At 48.2% G+C, this 17,892-nt stretch overlaps 1 protein-coding gene across 1 annotated transcript in view; it reads right to left on the reverse strand.

Annotated features, from left to right (window-relative positions):
• Positions 1-1,449: 1,449 nt before the first annotated feature.
• WNT9A (Wnt family member 9A) overlaps positions 1,450-17,892 on the reverse strand; it is a 60,189-nt gene continuing 43,746 nt past the window's right edge. Inside the window, exons 3-4 of the mRNA XM_059484994.1 lie at positions 12,077-12,339; positions 1,450-1,923 (exon numbers count right to left, since the gene is read on the reverse strand). Coding sequence (XP_059340977.1) covers positions 1,450-1,923; positions 12,077-12,339 — 737 coding nt within the window. The remainder of the gene's footprint in view (positions 1,924-12,076; positions 12,340-17,892) is intronic.

Raw genomic sequence — 17,892 nt, forward strand, 5'->3', positions numbered from 1 at the left:
TCATTCAGGCAATTCTCTGGCTGCCTCCAATCCACTTCTATACGAAGAATATTGGCACGCCAAGTCCTGGATTGTAAATCTCCTCTTCCAAGCAAAAAAGAAATGATGGAGGTTGTCATGTGTTTCACAGCGTGGGAGTGATCAACCCCTGCAGTCAAATTTCTGGCTTCTCTCAGGTTGTCTCTGTGTCGATTGGCTATTCCAAATCCATGAGTTTGTTAGGATTTAGCAGGTGTGTTTTTTAAAGTACAGTTCTCGATCTAGTGGTTAAAAAAAAGCAAACCAAAATCATCTTAAGGTCATAGGGTTTATATACAGCTTGTGTCATGTACCACTGCCATGGTTTAGAGTAAATGGAATGATGACCTAGGAAAGAAAAGTCAGCTCCTCCAGAGGTCTGATCCAGGCCAAAACGGCTGCTCCACAAGGCAAGACAGCCCCGGGTTCCAAGAGGCACTCGGATTCCTCTTGTCCTACTCAAGAGAAACACGTCCAAATTCAACTCAACGAGTTCCAGTTGGGATTTCTGAAGCAGTTACCACAGGTTGACCTCCATCGGCAAGAGGTGGGAAGAGGAGAGAAAAATAAATCATGCGCCAAGTGAAAATGAAACAAAAGTATCTAGTGGTTAAAAAAAAAAAAAATCAATTTAAGACAGCGATAGTGCTAAAGAGCCTGCATTTGGGTGAATTGTTTTAAATAAAGAATGGGATTGGACTGAAGGGGACAGGCACATCTGGTGTTCTGCTGTCTTCCCAACCTCTTCCTTGGATCTATTTCTGTCTGCAGCATGGTGGACCCAACATTTCCGAGCTGTACTGGTGACAATGCATATGGACACAGAGCTGTCATTAAAGAGCTGATGCTTCCAGTGGGTCTCTTTGTCAGAGCCTGGTTTGCTCCATGTGCAGAAACTCCACTGGAAGAACCCATCATTCCCTACAAATCCCTCTTGAGTTTTAGGAGAAATAAATGTCCGCTTCCGGCACCACCACACTCAAAGCGGAAAGATCTTTTGTATCTGCTCAGCTCTCTGAGCAGTTGGGTGAGCTCCAGGAATAAAGAAGTCCAGGATATTCATGTCAAAGGGAATCTCTTAGCCCAGGAGTTCATGGAGGATGGCTGAAACAATGTTCCAAGGAGAAATGATCCGTCAAACTATATAGACGACAAAGGTGAAGGTCAACTGGTGTCTAACCCCAGTGTGACAGGCACTTATTTCCACATGGTTGGACCTCATGAAAATTCAGTCTACAGGATAAACAAAACAAAAAGAAAACAAAACAAAAAACCCCAAAACAAAACAGCAACACAGCTGGGTCACCTGTACCCTACAAAGTGCTTATGTCTCAACATAGCTTCCAGATGCCAGAAGGTCAATCAAACCCTGTTTGTCTCCATAAGCAGTTCTCCAAGCTGGCCCAAGTGCAGCAGCAGCCGCGGGTCGTGTCAGTCCTTGCAGGTGTAAACCTCCTCCCTCTGGGTGCACTGCTTGCACTCCACATAGCAGCACCAACGCACCTGGCACTGGCACGGGCGCGTCACCACCCGGCTCTGCGTGTTGTGGCCCCGGCCGCAGCAGATGCTGTCGCAGTTCTTGTCCTTGTAACACTTCCGTCCCGACGTGCCGGGGGAATAGCGACTCATCAGGCAGAAGCTCGGGGAGTCGTCAATGTAGACGAGGTCCGTAGTCCTTGGGATTTGATCGCTGTGGCCGGGGATGGATTTTTTAGGGGGGGAAATGTCGCCTTCCCCCGTGGCCTCGTTGGTGGTGCTGCCCACCTTGAGCGAGGTCTCGTACTTCTGCTTCAGCTGCTTGCCGATCTCGTGGAAGGGGGAGAGCTGCCTCCAGCACGTCCGGACGGTGCAGGAGCCGGACACGCCGTGGCATTTGCAGGTGGTCTCCACACCGGCTTTGATGACCTGCAGACACACACACGGCCCCAGAGAGAATCAGTCATCAAAGCATCAAGTAAAACATGATATTTTCTAGAAGATGCTTCAGGGACACAAAGTTGATGACAATACATCTGTTGCAATCAGACAGAAAACGCATCCTACAAGAAATATTTGAAAAAGATCTCAGTTCCCAGATTATGACATTCAAAACACATCCTACAGGAAATGCTTCAAAAGGATCTCAGTTCCCAGAGTGTGACATTCAGCTGTAAAAACTTTGCTTAATTGGCTAATTAAAGATACTAGAAAGGTGCACAAAGATTGTCCAGTGCTGCCACTCATTTTGTAGATAGAGATCTGAAATTGTGATACAACTAAGAGATTAATACATATTTTAAGACCTATTTATCTTTGTCAGTAATAAGTAGGTAAGATATAAAAGTGGAAGAAACAGAAAGAGGTGGGGTGGCACATGCTCCAGAACAGAAATGTGGATGATAGGAACCTTCTCCATACCACAGGACCCCAAACCCAAGCACAAGAAGAAGCAATCTTAGTTTAGCATCATCAACTGACTGATGCCAAACAAAGGATCCAATTCTTTTCAAATCAATGTAAGAAAGAAGTTTCACGGCACAAAACAACATCCATCTACTTAGAAACAGCATTGGAATGTTCCATCTCTGCTTCTCCAGAGAGAGATTTACCTGGGGTACCTCCATGGGCAACACACGAGCAGAGATGTTATTTGGACAGCCACACATACCCCACATTTTGCCAACAGATTATGAACACAAATTTGTATTTCTAATTCTCCCACCCTGCCCCTTCCCCAAAATTAGATTCTGTTGACTTTAAATGGGTAAGATACAGCCACCCCTTAAATCAGCAGGTAAGGACAGAGTTTGTTTGACAAAGCTGGGTCCTGACAAGGGACCAAAGTACTGTTGAAAGTGCCCTTCCTTTGGGCATCTACGGTACCTAAAAAAGAAGAAAACAACCTCCCCCCGTGCCCATGATGGCATCTGGCTCTGCTGTGGCCTCCTGACAGCAGAGGACTGGCTGCAGTCCATTTCCTGACCATCCAGTTCTTAATTATTTGGCTGCACAAATCCTGCTGAGCCCCATGTGCAACCGTGCAATAGGTCATGGACTCGGAATTGGGGCCTGGCCCAATTGTGATATTCCAGAAACATTTTTAGAAAGACAATATGCATAATGCAGCCTTCAGCAGAGCCTGTCCAATGGTCACACTTCATTCCTGTGACAGCCAGAGACCTTTGCGAGTGCAATCCAATAATACACAGTAGCATTCAGAGCGGTGACGGGTTACAGGGGGAGATGTGTTGCTGGTTATAGCGCTCAGCTGGGATGCCTTGGGTAAGGGCTGTCACGCTTTGTGTGCCAAAGTGTCTCGCCAAGTCCACAAGAAATCCCACAATGTCAGACAAGAGCGTGCAGAACACATTTCAACACCGAGGGGGAGGGGGGAAAACCCCAACCCTCACCCGTCCCCTCCCTGGTGTAAAGTCCCGTTTCACTGCTTGTCCAGAAGTGAGAGCTGAGTTCGTGTGAAACAAAGCTCCTCCACCTGATTTCACGCCCACACCATCAGCAAAGCGGGCAGAAATTGCTGGGATACTTGGGAAAGGGCTGCACACTGCAGTCATTCATCACTTCAGGCTTTCCTCAACCTTTCCTCCTCCCACAGCACATTTGCATCTGCTCCACCTGGAAAAGGAGGCAACCCCCATTGCCCAGGAGTTGGGAAAGCAAGAAACCAACAGGAACTGGCTCAGCTTGCAGTCCTGCTCCTGGGCTCGGAGCTGATTGAACAAGACAGGGTCATGGAACTCAGGAAGGGAACCTGGACTCGGGGCTGTTCTTGTCAGGAGCCACCTCTCTGGAGCTCTGTGGGAGTGCTGACGTTGCAGGAGCGCTGCAGCCAAGGCGTCCACGTGGGGCTGGTGGATACAGCCCAACACGTGTTGGAAAACCTGATCCTGATGGATTGGCAGCTGGCTGATGGCGCAGGACCTTCAGTCAGGTGTAAGCATGTAGGTTTAGGCACTTGAATCACACCAGCCAGCCAGGGTTGACCTCACCGAGGCAAACACTCGAGTTTAAACACCTCAGTCTGAGAAACACCTCAGAACTCTCATCGCAGTCAGGGCAGCCAGAGCAGGGCAGGACCTGCAGTGAGGCAAACACCTGCTCCACTGAACAGCTCTCCAGGCTCCCTCTGACAGCTGAGCACATCTCTATCTCCAACAGGAACCTGGGGACCCAGCCCACACAGAGGCTCCTTATTTCAGGGGAGTCTGTGAGCAGAATCCTGCCCTCTGGGTGAAACTCAGGTGTTTAAATATCTCCATCTTGCAGTAATTGAGGTGTTTTAAAACATTCTCATCACACCAGCTGTCCCTCCACCAGCATAAAGGTCCCTCAAGGAGTACTAATAAGTGTATTTGGGTAGATTAATTCTATTCTCCTCATCTGGGCTCAAACAAAGTTCCACATGAACCCCAGTCTGGATTTTCCTGACTCGCTTCTAGCTCCTTGTTAAGCAGTGGCTGGGACAGCTCTGGTGGACCAAAGCATAAAAGGTTTCCATTGTCCCTGTCCCCATGAATGCAGCAGTTCATGAAATCCAGCATGTGGATTTTCCTGTGGCTGCCATGCAAGCGCGGTGCATCCTGACCGCCCCGTAAAGCCTCTCCTGGAAGGACCGGGAAGGGCTCAAGAATGTTACGAGGCAGCAAGAGTGAAAATCCTAGAAAAATTCCCTGCCCAGGCAGCCTCCCCTGCTGCTGTCAGTCACGCTGCAGCTCCTCGAGGCGCTGTGTGATGGGGAACTGCTGCCTGCAGCCCCAGCCACCCACAAGCCAAAATGAATCTTGGCAAAGCCCTTCTGGTTCCCGTCCCGCTCCCCAGCTTCCACAATGATCTTTCCTCCTCTTGGTGCAAGCTCCTGTCAGAGACACTTAAATCCACCTCATTTCTTCAGGAAGCAGAGCAAGACTGATCCAAGTCAGCAGGTTGCTTGGAGAAAGCTTTGCTGGCTGGATCCTGGGACAAATGTCTGGATCGTGCTTTCAAACTTGAAGGTCTTCTATCCTTCTTCCAGCAGAGAAAAACACAGTTTTTATAGCCAAAGAACTCTTAGTTAGATGAGGAAGAGTAAGGTTTTACCATATAAAATCATATTTCAGGAGCTGTAGCAGCTCCTGCTTTCTTTTCAAGGCTCATCACAGTTCAGAGCCTGATTTACCTCCATCCTACACAGACCTGAACCTGTTCTGAGCTCACCACTGAATAATCACTTCATCCACACCAAGGATGTGGCCACCTGCACCTTTGTCACAGATATGAAGCAGAATGGCTCAGCTTCCATGCAAGGCACAAAATATTTCATGCTCCCCATGGCCCCAACTCCACAGATACCACACAGGGTTGTAGTAACTCAAGAGTAGCAGCAACAAGGAGCATTCCTTTTGTACTGTGTGCTGTAGAGAGCTCCTACCATGAAATCAAAGCCAAACAAAGACAAGTGGTGGGTCAGGGATGGCATCACACATGGGAATTCTGTCCTCCCACTCTCCTCTGAACAAACACCTGGTCTGGCAGTATCAAACAGAACAGCTTGGGAGGAAAATAAGGATTTTTAGCTTGACATAGGAACACAAATTCCCACTGACCTTGCCGTGAGAACACCCAATACTGACAAAATCAGAATGAGGGAAACACAAAGCAAGACAGAACCGTTTTTCTTGGGGTTTTCCAACTCGGAGGAAACCAGATAGCTCTGCTGGACTGCCTTCCCAACTGGCTTTACATGGGGAAAAGGGATCACAGCAGAGCATTGCTATGCAACATGTAATCCTTCCTCCCAACAATGGTGCGCCGCGAAGCTCAGACTGAGTGCCCCCGTCATGATCAGTCTCAGACATGCTGCAACACACAATTTCTCAGTGTTTTAGCTGAAACGCCGAGGACAGGATTCCCATTCATTCCCAGCTGGGTCACGGGGCTCTGGCAGTGTTTTTTTTTTTTTTTTTTTTTTTTTTTTTTTTGTTGTTTTTTTTTTTTTTTCAGACAACTCTTGTCTGGGCAGCAGCAGCCCAGGGCCGACACCCGGCCGTGGGAATTCCGCACTCATTGCTCCGCTGTCGTCATGGCTGGGCTGCGGCTCCAGGGCTTCAAACCATTCGCTATGGTTTGGGGGAGAGGAGGCAGCAAAGCCTCCTCGCAGGCAGATCATCCAGGGAAAAGCCTTGCCTGGCTTTGGGAAGGGCTTTGGGATGACTCCCCACAAATCCAATCCTCTCTGTCCCCTCTCCAATTTAAATAGGCTTAGTCATTCTCTCTCAGCTCGAGTATTAACGTTTGTTTGGACAGCAGCCACGGTCCCCACACACAACCAGTGGACCAGACTTGTCCCTTCACACTGGCCAATGCCACTGGATAAACTATAAAAATTTCACAAATTGTTTGTTGTCATCCTTTATTTTTTTTCTTCTACTGTGTTAAAAACCCTTCTTTTCAGCCTGTTCTCAACCTGCTTTTTCAGAACAGTTTTCCCCTCCCACTACCCTTCCCTTTTTAAAAAATGGGAACATTCATATTTCAGTGACATAGGTATTAAAACACAAACATTTAAGCATAGAACAACATAACCCTACTTAAAACTGAGAACTTCAGAAGTATTTTCCCCATGCTCAGTATTCCTAGCATGCTTCCCATGCTAAAAAAGCTCCACATAAACAACCAACTGCAATCACTTATGGGACACAGCAAGTAATTTTTTTTCCAGAGTATTGATTTCCAGGCCTAAGAAAGGCTTTGGCTGAGCCATTCTCAGCCTGAAAGGAGAGGAAAATCCAGAGAGCACGCCTGGGCATTCCTACCTGTCATAACCTGCAGCAATTAATACCAGTGGTGGCCCTGAAAACTGATCTGTACATTAAGAGCTCTTCTCAGGCTGTTATTCGCTGGGTTTGATTTGTACCTTGGTAAACATGTGATGCCCCATTTCTCACTGCAAACACATCCCTAAAAAACTGCCAAGAAGGATGCTTTATGTCTTCTGGGTTTTTTGCATGCACCAAGTGGATTAAGGTCCAAAATAGCAATTATTACAGACCATGAAGGTGCAGCAAAGCCTGGAATTGGACTGGAACTGTGTTAATGAGCAGGAACTGTGAGAGACTGGATGGTCAGTGCTTGTAAACACTGTCTCTGCAACAGGAGAACTGTGCCTCCCTCCGCCTGTGTGTGACCTTTAGTGAGTCACTTAATCTTTCTGGGTCTCAATTTCCCCCCTCTGCCCAACGGAGCTCCAGAAATGAAGAGGGTGGCATGCTCTGATAACGTGTTATGTGATAGCTCATGAAGTTCCTCAGACAGATGATAGCTGGGCAAACATCTCCCTGATATGGAGAGTGCATCTCCAGCCCTCCAGAGAGATCCCTGCCAGCACTGCCTGGGGGGGAAAAGCCATTCCTCAGATGGAATTCCAAAATAAGCAAGTCAACAGCAAGGGAAAGACCAGGCACCTCCCTCTATCCTCTCCAGAGCATCCCAGATGGTTCCAGGTGTAGCTGTCTCAGGGTGGATCTGGAATTGAAGCCTACAAGGGTGACCAGGACCATGAAGGGCTTGGGACAAAGCGACCTTTAAGGTAGGTCCCTTCCAACCCAAGCCATTCCAGGATTCTGTGATCCTTCAGAAACACTTGCTCTGCACACACCAAAGCATCTTGTGCAAAAAAGCCTCATGAAAGGAACCAGTTTTAAAGCAGGAAACTGCTGGAAGAGAGATCTTCTTCTCCATCTCTACCTCCCCAAAATTTTGTATTAAACACTCAAGACAACTGTGGTTATACAAGGACTTCAGGCAAAGGTTTGTGGAAGGATGAAGGAAAAAGGCAGTGAGAACATGATAATTCTTTTTCGAGGGTAACAGCAGCCCCTTTTAATTGTGCTCCTCATGAAAGGAACCAGTTTCAAAGCAGGAAACTGCTGGAAGAGAGACCTTTTCTTCTTCTCCATCTCTACCTCCCCCAAAATTTTGTATTAAACACTCTCAGCTCTCAAGACATAAACTTCAGGCAAAGGTTTGTGGAAGGATGAAGGGAAAAGGCAGTGAGAACATGATAATTTTTTTTTTCCTAGGGCAACAGCAGCCCCTTTTAATTGTGCCCCTTGGATCTGTAAGACATGCTTGACCAGACATACCTCTGGAAGAGGTCAGCACTCCTGGGATTAAGAAACTTAGCAACGCTCCAGAGAGGGAGTTGGAAAGTCATGTTTAATGATACTTGGCTGAGAAACTGGGCAAATTTAATTAAAACATCACTTACTCAAGCCCAGTGGAACTAATTGAGTGCTCTAATATTCCGCCTTTTCATTAATGGGTTACAAAAGAGGGCTGCACTTGTGTGTACAAGGGGGAAAAGGGGGGAGGATGGAGAGAAGATGAGAGCTTTAGCAAGGCTGCCTGGGCTTCATTTAATATAACTCAGAAACTTCATTGCTGGCAATGGAGCTTTAATACAGTTGACTTCTCCCCCCAAAACACCCTCTCCACCCAAGACCCCTCGGAAAGAATGGCTGAATAAGGGAGAGTAGATCTGGCAAAGGAAGGGAAATTGCTTTTTTAATAAGTGGTCTATTCAGAGCTCCTGCTTTTCAATAAAGAGAAGGCTGGAGAAGTCCTGGTCTAATTACCTCATCCTCACACTAGACAAGCTCACCCTTTCATTAACCACTGAGGTCATATCATATAACTTGGTGAGCCACCATGGGCACAACATGTTCAGTGATTATTTCACTGGTGGCAGCAAAATTACAGGCAGCCCATCAAGGTTGTAAAAAGCAGAAGTGAATTCATAATTAAATGAGAACGTCTACCAAGAGACACTAAAACTAGGCGGGATAGGATCATGTCACCCTCGCAGAAATACAGGGATTGTTTGCTGGTGTGACACCATGGAGAAACTGGTGTGGTGACCAGGAGGGGAGATGGTTGCTTGCCAAATTAGTCAGTCCAGCACAGGTCCTTTTTTTTTCTGCTGGGCCTCAAGGGACTATTTGTATGTTTTGCCATGGTTGGGAGTAATTAGATGGGAGAAATGACATGTAAAGAATCAGTGAGAGACCACCAAGCTTGTGCTGTATCATTGGTAGAGACTTCTCCACTCTCTCAGTGAACACACACATCCACACACTGAAAGAACTTCAGCTCTAAACTCCTCAGCTCCAAAATGGCAAAAATCAAGGCTGTCTGCACCCCTCTACTGCCTCTGATCAACCCCAAATCAAACCCAGATGAGTTATTGTTCCAATAACCACGGTAGGTGAGTCCAAAGGGGTTTCAGACTGCTGCAGTCACTGAGAAAACTCTGCTTGATAGTGGCAAAGTCTTTATGGTAGGAGTTGGTTGGTGGGCAGCCTCTTTGAAGGCACAGAAAACGTGCTGAGAATCATTTTTAACTCAGTACCTTCCTCAAGGGAAATATCCACAAGCTCAGCAAGAAATGCAGTGGTGCTCTCAGCCTCCATCCCCTCATCCCTGCACTTGCAGTGGGAACAGGAGGTAGAGCAGAGCTCAAACCTGGTATTGATCCACACTTGAGAGCAAGCAGTGCCAAAGACAATCCATCCACCACATCAAGAAGGTCAAACTGGTTTCAATATTCTGGAATCTGAATTAAGCACTGCAAGTTTTGACTTTGTAGTCACAGAGCCGGCCTGGGTCCTCACTCTGATCATCATCTTACTGACACCAAATTGTGCCAGGGGTTTAAAGCCAAATATCCTAACCATACAAATGTGTGTTCTCCTGATCTTCTACCACCATCCTCCTGAAAGTTTCCTCCTCAGCATTCCCTCCTTCTCTGCCTGGCTCCATGGTGGAGCTGTGAGCCTGCTGGGCTCCTTGGCTTGGCTTTCCACCATGCCATGGCCCAATGAATTATTATATCCAGCAGCACAAACAGAGAAATCATTTCAACTGCTGCTGCAAACAGGCAAAGGAGAGCTGTCACACAGCAATCCCAGCTTGACAGAGATATTGTGGGTGGACGAAAATAGGAGCAGTGGATCACTGACCTGCAGCAGAGGTCTGAGACTTGGGTTGCCAGGAGGGCTCTGGGTGTCTGGACAACCGTCACAACTGTTACTCAGCTGTTCAGCTGCAGATACCACACTGAGAAACCACTGCCAGTGGCCACAGTCCCACTGTGCCAAGGGGAGTGCAGGCAGAGGATGCTGGAGAGTCCTGCATCTTCCCCTGGGAGCTAACTCACAAGGATCAGGACACAGAAGGGAAGGTTCAACCTCTCAGCTCATCCTTGGAGTTTGTTTAGCTCAGAGTTGTGCAGTGTAAAGCACAGATGATAATTAAGGACACGAATCCTAAATCCAAGAGTGGCCTCAGCCATATGGACATCCTGACTGCAGCTCCTGGGATTGGGAACACTGGGAGTTGAGCCAAACCCATCTGGGAGGTTTTTAGCCCTGCCACTGTTGGTGGATATTCCTGGAGCCACAAGAACGTGCCAGAGTCACATCCTTGGAGGTTTTGATGGGACTGTATTGTGTGACTCAGGAATGAGAGGAGAGCCAGGACATCTCAGAGAAACATCCAGCATGGAATCACTGCCTCCATGGGCCACCTTCTCCACTGCCATCCCATCTGCTGCACACTCAACTCCAAAAGATGGGACAGAGCAACCAACACCAGGGTTGAGACAAGTCCCATCATCCTGCAAAGCCTGTTTGACACGTCAGGGAGCTGCCACAGGAGCTCAGAGACACTGAGCCCTTTAATCCAGAGCAGGAAAGCTGTCAGCCAAAACCAGACACCAGCTAAATCCAGGATATTTCTAATCCTGATCTCAGCGCTGTCTAGGAGCATCTGGTAGCAGGGAGAGGGGGAGACACTTTGCTGGCCAGCCCTGGCTGGTGGCATTCCCCAATGCCCCAATTCCGTCGCGAGGAATGACATTTTATACATAGACACAGCAACAACTGAGCTGGGGTGGCCATTCCTAGAATGCACAACTGGCTGGGCTGCATTTGCCTGGGAAACTGGAGACCCAGGTCCCCCATCCCAGCCCCAAGCCTGCATCCAATCACACAGACAATAACAAGGCTCGAGGGCTATTTCTGGCCCTGCAGTATGTCCCCCTTGGAGGTTGGTGCAATGAAACACTGATCCTAAGCACCTGTGCTGGCCAATCTGAGGGATTTTCGTGTTGGAGCAACTCTAGGCTAGGTACAGCCAAGCATTTTATGGGAGAAGGTGGAAAGCCTCTTCCTTTTCCCCTTGCTGGGATGACCCAGCACTCGCAGACACTTTGTCCTTTACATCTGTCATGGAAAATGCTGAGCTGGAAAGGGACCCACAGGGATCATCGAGTCCAAATCCTGGCCCTGCATGGGACAAACCCAAAAATCACACCATGTGTCCCAGAGCATTGTCCAAATGCTTCCTGAACTCTGGCAGTCCTGCAGAGAGGCCCCTAGGCAGCCTCAGAGTTGGTGTAAAGAGCAGGAAGAGAGGATAAAGATGGGAAAAGGAAAAAGGCACTCTACAACCAAGCACCATCTCCCCCTCTAGGTGACACAGGAGGTTTCTGTGCTCTAGGTGACACAGAAGACAAAACTGAAGGGGCTATTAGGTCTGAGGTCAGCCAGAAATTAATCTCTCCACCCTGGTTCCCTGCCAGCTGTTTCTCCAGCCAGTTTTAAAGAAACCTGGCCAAGGAGATGCTACACTGTCCACGCTCTACTCAGCTGCTGCAAGAGAAGCATCCCTCAAGGATGTGTTGTGGCAGCATAAAACCTTTCTTCCATTTCTACCTCATGTAAGCCTTTCCATCCCTTTGTGGTGTGAAATCCTTTCCTCCTTGTGGGGAACCAGCAATCTTTGTCTCCACCTCATATTTCCTAAACCTGGCCAGTCCCTTTCCTTTCCCTCTAGTCTCTCTCTAATGGTTTTGCACAGTCAAAACCAGGGCATGATCCCACAGCTCAGCCTTCACCCCTCCAGAAGGAGCATCACTCCATCCATTTCACCTCCAACACTCCTATCCCACACCCAAGAACAGCATAATTCCCTCCAAAGCCCCACAGCAGCCTGACCCCACCACTCCGCGGCGCCTTCAACGCACCTTCATGCCCACCAGGTTGTTATGGAAGTCCACCCTGGCTCGCAGGTCCTTGTTGGGCTTCCTCCCCAGGAACTCCTTGACGAACTTGTTGCTGTACTTGAGGTTGTCCCCGCAGCCTCCCCACTGCCAGGCCTCCCTGTTCTCCAGGTCGGGCGCCTCGTCGCAGGTGCAGCGCTCCATGCGCCCCGCGCTGCACGCCTTGGCCATGGCGTGCGTCAGCCCCGCCGAGGAGATGGCGTACAGGAAGGCTGTCTCCTTGAAACCTGCAGGGACAAGCAGGAACAGGCTCTAGCTGCAGCTTAAAGTGTTGGGGGAGATGAAATAGGAAAGCCTTACGAATATGATTTTCTGGCAAAAGATTTTGAGAATATGGACACTACAAGCGAGATTGAAATGAAAGCAAGTTTGAGATACCTCAGTTACTGAATGAACAATGGGACAACAATGGTGTGGCCAGCTGAAGGTAATCCCCTTTTGATGAAACAACACCCTCTGCTTGCAGACAGCTCCAAGGGGCAGAGCAGACCCTGCCAGCTTGGCAGAAGGGACCCAAAGAGGAGTTTTTAGGGTTTAAAATGTAACACGGTACAGTAATGTACTGATTCTTATAGGCTGTATGTAAATGCTGTAGGATTTGTATATTGTACTAGATTGGTTAGTGAGAATCAGAATATTCAACACAGAAGATGATTTATTGTATTGTAACGGGAACTTCGCTCTCTTACCTTTGTCTCTTAGCTCTTACCTTTCGTCTTTTACTTCTTTTACTTTGTCTCTTAGCTCTTGCCTTTTACGCTCTTACCCCTTTTACTCTCTTATCCTTTTACTCTCTTACCCTCTCATCTTCTCCCCACCTCTCTCAGTCCTGCTCTGAGCTGTGGCTGGCAGCTCCCAGCAGGGCCCTGCACCCAGGCCCTTTGCAATAAACCCCAAGTTCCACAACCTGGCTGCAGAGATCTCTCATCTCCATCCATACCCACCGTGCTACCCTCCATCAATCCTACATTAAAGAAAGGAAAAACTCACAGGAAATGGAGGTAAAGCCTATCGGGAGAGGAGCGTGAGTTGCGTCATGGAGTAAGAGAGTAGTAAGGTTGGCAGGTAAGGCAATTCACAAAATCAGAGGGTTTTGGGAAAGCTGCAAAAGGCAGGCCCCAGAGGCAGTAGAACTGTGATTAGAGCTAAGCAGTAGCCATGAGATAGGTTAGCAGAAAAATTATTTAAACTATAAAAAAGCAAAGACAAATAGAACAATGGTCTGTGTATTAACCCTTGTCTAGAATAACTCTCTAAGCTACAGAAAAGTTTATCTAGTGAGATATTAGGAAGTTTGAAGCTTAATAATGGAGCTGTGTGCATTGTGTTTTAAGGCTCACAAGCAGATATTGTATTTGAAATAAGCAAACATTGTTTTAACCAAAGGTACCTGTGCTTATAGTGATTGGATGGAACTACTGTCAATGTGCTTTTGCTTTGTGTGATTGGTCAAAAAACTTATAAAGTAAATTGTAACATAAATTCTTCGTCTGCTGCCTGGGATGTGAGCTGGTGGCATCTTCCCATTGTCATAACCATGGAATGGGACTGATGCTGGAAGATAAAACAGCTCAAGGCATGTTCCACAACATCCCCGTCCCGTTGGTGATTTGTACACAGCCCCCAGCCGGTGACAGAAGGGACCATGGGGGGGCAGTTGGTGGCACCTCCCTGCTCCAGCAGGGCCATCCCACAGCTCAGGGCTCAGGATTGCATCCAGACTGCTCTGGAATATCTCCAATGAAGGAGACTCCACACCAGGGCTCAGTCACTGCCTGGGAAAGAAGTTCTTCCTCATGTTCAAGTAGAATTTCCTGGGCACCAATTCCTGCCTGTTCCTCCTGTGGCACTGCTGGGCACCACTGGGAAAAGCTGTGCCCTCCTGACTCCCTCACAGCATGGGAAACTCTACTTGCATCACTGATGGTGAACAGGGCACAGGAGAGGGCAAGGAATGATGGACAGAGTGGCACAAGGATTCAGGAATGCCCATGGAATCTGGCCAGCTCGGTGCCTGTCACTCTGTGTCACTCACAGTCTCTGCCTGAAAATGGAAAGAGTTGAGCAAGAGTTGTCCCATCCCTGGAAGTGTCCAAGACCAGGCTGGGCAGGGCTTGGAGCAACCTGGGATAGTGGAATGTGTCCCTCCCCATGGCAGGGGGTGGAACTGGATGAGCTCTAAGGTCCCCTCAGAGCCAAAGCTTTGACTCCATGAAGAGTTGGACCGGAAATGGAGGTACCACAGCTGCTACCAAAGGGACACCAAACTGCAGAACCCAGCAGAGGCTTCCAATCCTCCTCACTCTTCCCTTTCCTCCTGAATCAAATCACTGGGTCCTGCTCCAGACTGGCAGAATTGTTGACAGATGACACCTGAGGGCTGGGAAGCAGGAGATGTGTCACCCAATGCAGCATCTCACTCAAAAAAACCCAGTTTACACCTCAAACCTCCATGCACAGCCTTTCTTTACACCTCCACACTCACCTGCAGGGATGTGACAGCATCCACACCCCTGACAGGCAAGCGACACCCAGAGGGACCCAGGGTTTCAATCCAAATTATAAAAGCCAGAAATAAAAAGCAAACATGGCAGTATTTATAGCTGCCCATTCCCCAGCTATGGAAGCTGTAAACGACTGCATATTTGAGATGCAATTCCAGAACGGCTTTGGATGGGACTCAAGAAATCCCCCACTCAAAAATAACACAAGTGGATGGTGACAGTAGTGGATATATCTGTGAGCTGGTGTGTCAACCAAGGACATGCAGAGACACTGCCAGGTCATTTTTGGAACTGTTCCTTGGGAGGTTCATGACACTCCAAGCAAACTCATGTGGCCATTCCCAGAGTCTGCCTTCCCAAAACACTCCCAGGAGCAGGAAGACTGATGGAAATCCACCCCAGGAGACCAAGGCTTGGTCCTCCCAAGGGTTCTGAGGTTCTACCTCCAAATTGTGGTAGGAATTATCCAATCATTCTACTGCTCACCCGGAAAAGGAGAACAGGAACCTTTTCATCTCTAGAAACGACGCTAAAATAAAGAAGATTCAGCTCTACATTCACTGAGGACACTGCAAAGAGTGGTGAGAGTTAAAATAACAAATTTTCTTATTTTAATATTCTGACAGCCCAGAAACACCTTCAGCACTGCAAATACTCCACTGGAAGTGGAGTATTCTAAATTCATATATTATATATATGTGGAGGGGAGTATTCTTCATATATAAGTGGAGTATCCTAAATTCTATATTCTAAATTCACACAACAAAAACTCATGGGTACCCAGATACTCCTCTGGGTAGAAACTGCCTTCTAAGCATCTCTCATCCTTTGTAAACTGTGTTTTTTCGCTAAAATCCTTGGTTTTCTCTAGGTTACACCCCAGGTTAGACTGTCAGGGGGATGCCACTACCAAAGACAGCTGTGCTCCTGGATTGGAGAATTCTTGCCACAGCCACACAGAATGAACAGACACCAGTGTCAAACAGAGAATCCTCAATGGGATGGGGTGTGAAAACCCTGCCCTGGAGCTCTGAGCCTGGAATCATGGCGTGATTTGGGTTGGAAGGAACCCTGAGATCCATCCCGTCCTGAGCAGGGACAACTTCCACTATCCCAGGTTGCTCCAAACCCCATCCAAGCTGGCCTTGCACACTCAACTCCCAGCCATCAGCCTTCTAAGCATCTCTCATCCTTTGTGAACTATGTTTTTTCACTAAAAACAGTTTTTTCTAGGTTACACCTCTGGTCTGACTGCCCACATGCCTGTCAGAGGGATGCCACTACCAAAGCCAGCTGTGCTCCTGGATTGGAGAATTCTTGCCACAGCCAGAATGAAGAGCACCAGTGTCAAACAGAGAATCCTCAATGGGATGGGGTGTGCCAACATTGCCCTGGAGGTCTGAGCCTGCAATCATGGCGTGATTTGGGTTGGAAGGGACCCTGAGATCCATCCTGTCCTGGGCAGAGACACCTTCCACTATGCCAGGTCAATCCAAACCCCATCCAAGCTGGCCTTGCACACTCAGCTCCCAGCCACCAGCGTGAATTGCTGAATTGGGCAGCCCAGCTCTCCACCCTGCTGAATCCGGAGCAGTTGTGGAATCCCAGCAGAAAGTCAGCGCCGTGCGACCACAACGCATTCCAGACCTGACAGAAAGCCAGCAGGAGCAGCTCATCTGCCAGCTTCTCCCTCTCCACAGCTTTGTCTCCACTCCTCCCCTTCCCCACACCACTGAGAGCTTCCCAAATTCCCTGTGCCCATCAGCACGGGGATCATCTCACAGCTCCCAACGAGCTCCATGTGACATTTGGCTCTGGCCAGATTTTAAAGCCATCTCCACCACGCACTATTTGATTGCACCAAGATATTTTGTAACAAGATAATGAGCTTTAAATCAATGCAGGCATTCTAAGCCCCAGTGCATTGACAGTCTGCCGGGCCTGGCTATCCAGTTTCAGCCATTTCCAAAATTGTGCACGAGGATCCAAAGAGGATAACGAGTCCCTTAAACAATCCCCTGTTATTTTAAGAAACGGGGGCTGCATCAGCCCAAGCTGCAAACCAGCAGCCAGGGTGACCAAAGTGTAAAAAATTTTCTGCTTTTAAGTGAAAAAAGTGGGTTTTTTTCCCCTTTTTCCTTTCTGTTTGCAAAGTCCTGAAGGAGGAGAGCGACGGATTTGGAAAGCTGTGCCCTAGTGGGTGATACATGCCAGCCTTTGCCCTGGGGTACCACTTGCTGCAATGCTGAGCCAGGAACCAGCAGCTCCTGCAGAGGAGGAGGAGGAGGAGGAAGATTTACAGAGCACTGTGTTACTGCTCAGGAACAGCACCTGAAGGATTTACAGCAGCGGGGCAGGGCAGAGATGCTGCAGGGATATAAACCACGGCAGAATGAGACAGCAGCAGAGCCCTGCAGCCCTCAGAGCTCTCATTTATCACCCAGATCCCTGACAACGGGGGCGTCTCCGTGGGGTTTTAACTCCAGGCTACCCTGCCCAGGGCACAGGCAGGTCTGAAGGAACGAGCTGTGGCCTCCAGGTGTCAGCATGAGAAAGTGCTTGGCTTCCCCAAGGCACCACTAATCCAGGGACTCCTCTGGCATGCAGGGATATTTTTAAATGTCTTGCAGCTCTGGCCTGGAGCTCTTGGGTTTCATAAGGACTTTCCTTGTTTCCACCAGTCAGTGACAGTGCATTAGTTAAGCCCCGGGTGCTTCTGAATTACTCCTCCTCACTAATTAAGCCCTGCAAACCTCTGCTCTTATCTTTGAAGCCTTTCACACCCTGGCTTTTCCAGGTCCAGGCCTATTGCTGAGTGTGGGGTTTTCTGGAAGGCACTAAAGCCCTGGAGCCCCTCGAATGCTGTCTGTAAAATTGTGCTAAAATAAGAACTGGATTTTACTGGGAGGGTGGAAGAAACTGGATTATATGTGGTGGTACAAATAAAAGAACTAAAAATATCACCTTCTCCTCCAATAATCCTAATTTCTGGCCATCTCCACCTGAGTTGATGAGAACAGGTGAATTAATTACCCACTGCTCACATCCTTGGCAATAACAGATTTATTGCAAGGATTTATTTATTATTAATCTGCAGGTTTTGCCCTGCACTATGACAGGGCTCCCCTTGCCCCCTCTAACAAGACAGCACAGAACAGTCTGGTTTGCCTTATTTCCTTAAAAAAGGCGTTTCCTCAACCTTTTTCCTGAGAGACTGGCATGATAAACAGGAGAAATAAATAGGAAAAATGAACAGGAGAAATAATAAAGAAAGAA

This window comes from Ammospiza nelsoni, chromosome 1 (assembly GCF_027579445.1).
Source record: "Ammospiza nelsoni isolate bAmmNel1 chromosome 1, bAmmNel1.pri, whole genome shotgun sequence".
NCBI classification, from domain to species: Eukaryota; Metazoa; Chordata; class Aves; order Passeriformes; family Passerellidae; genus Ammospiza; species Ammospiza nelsoni.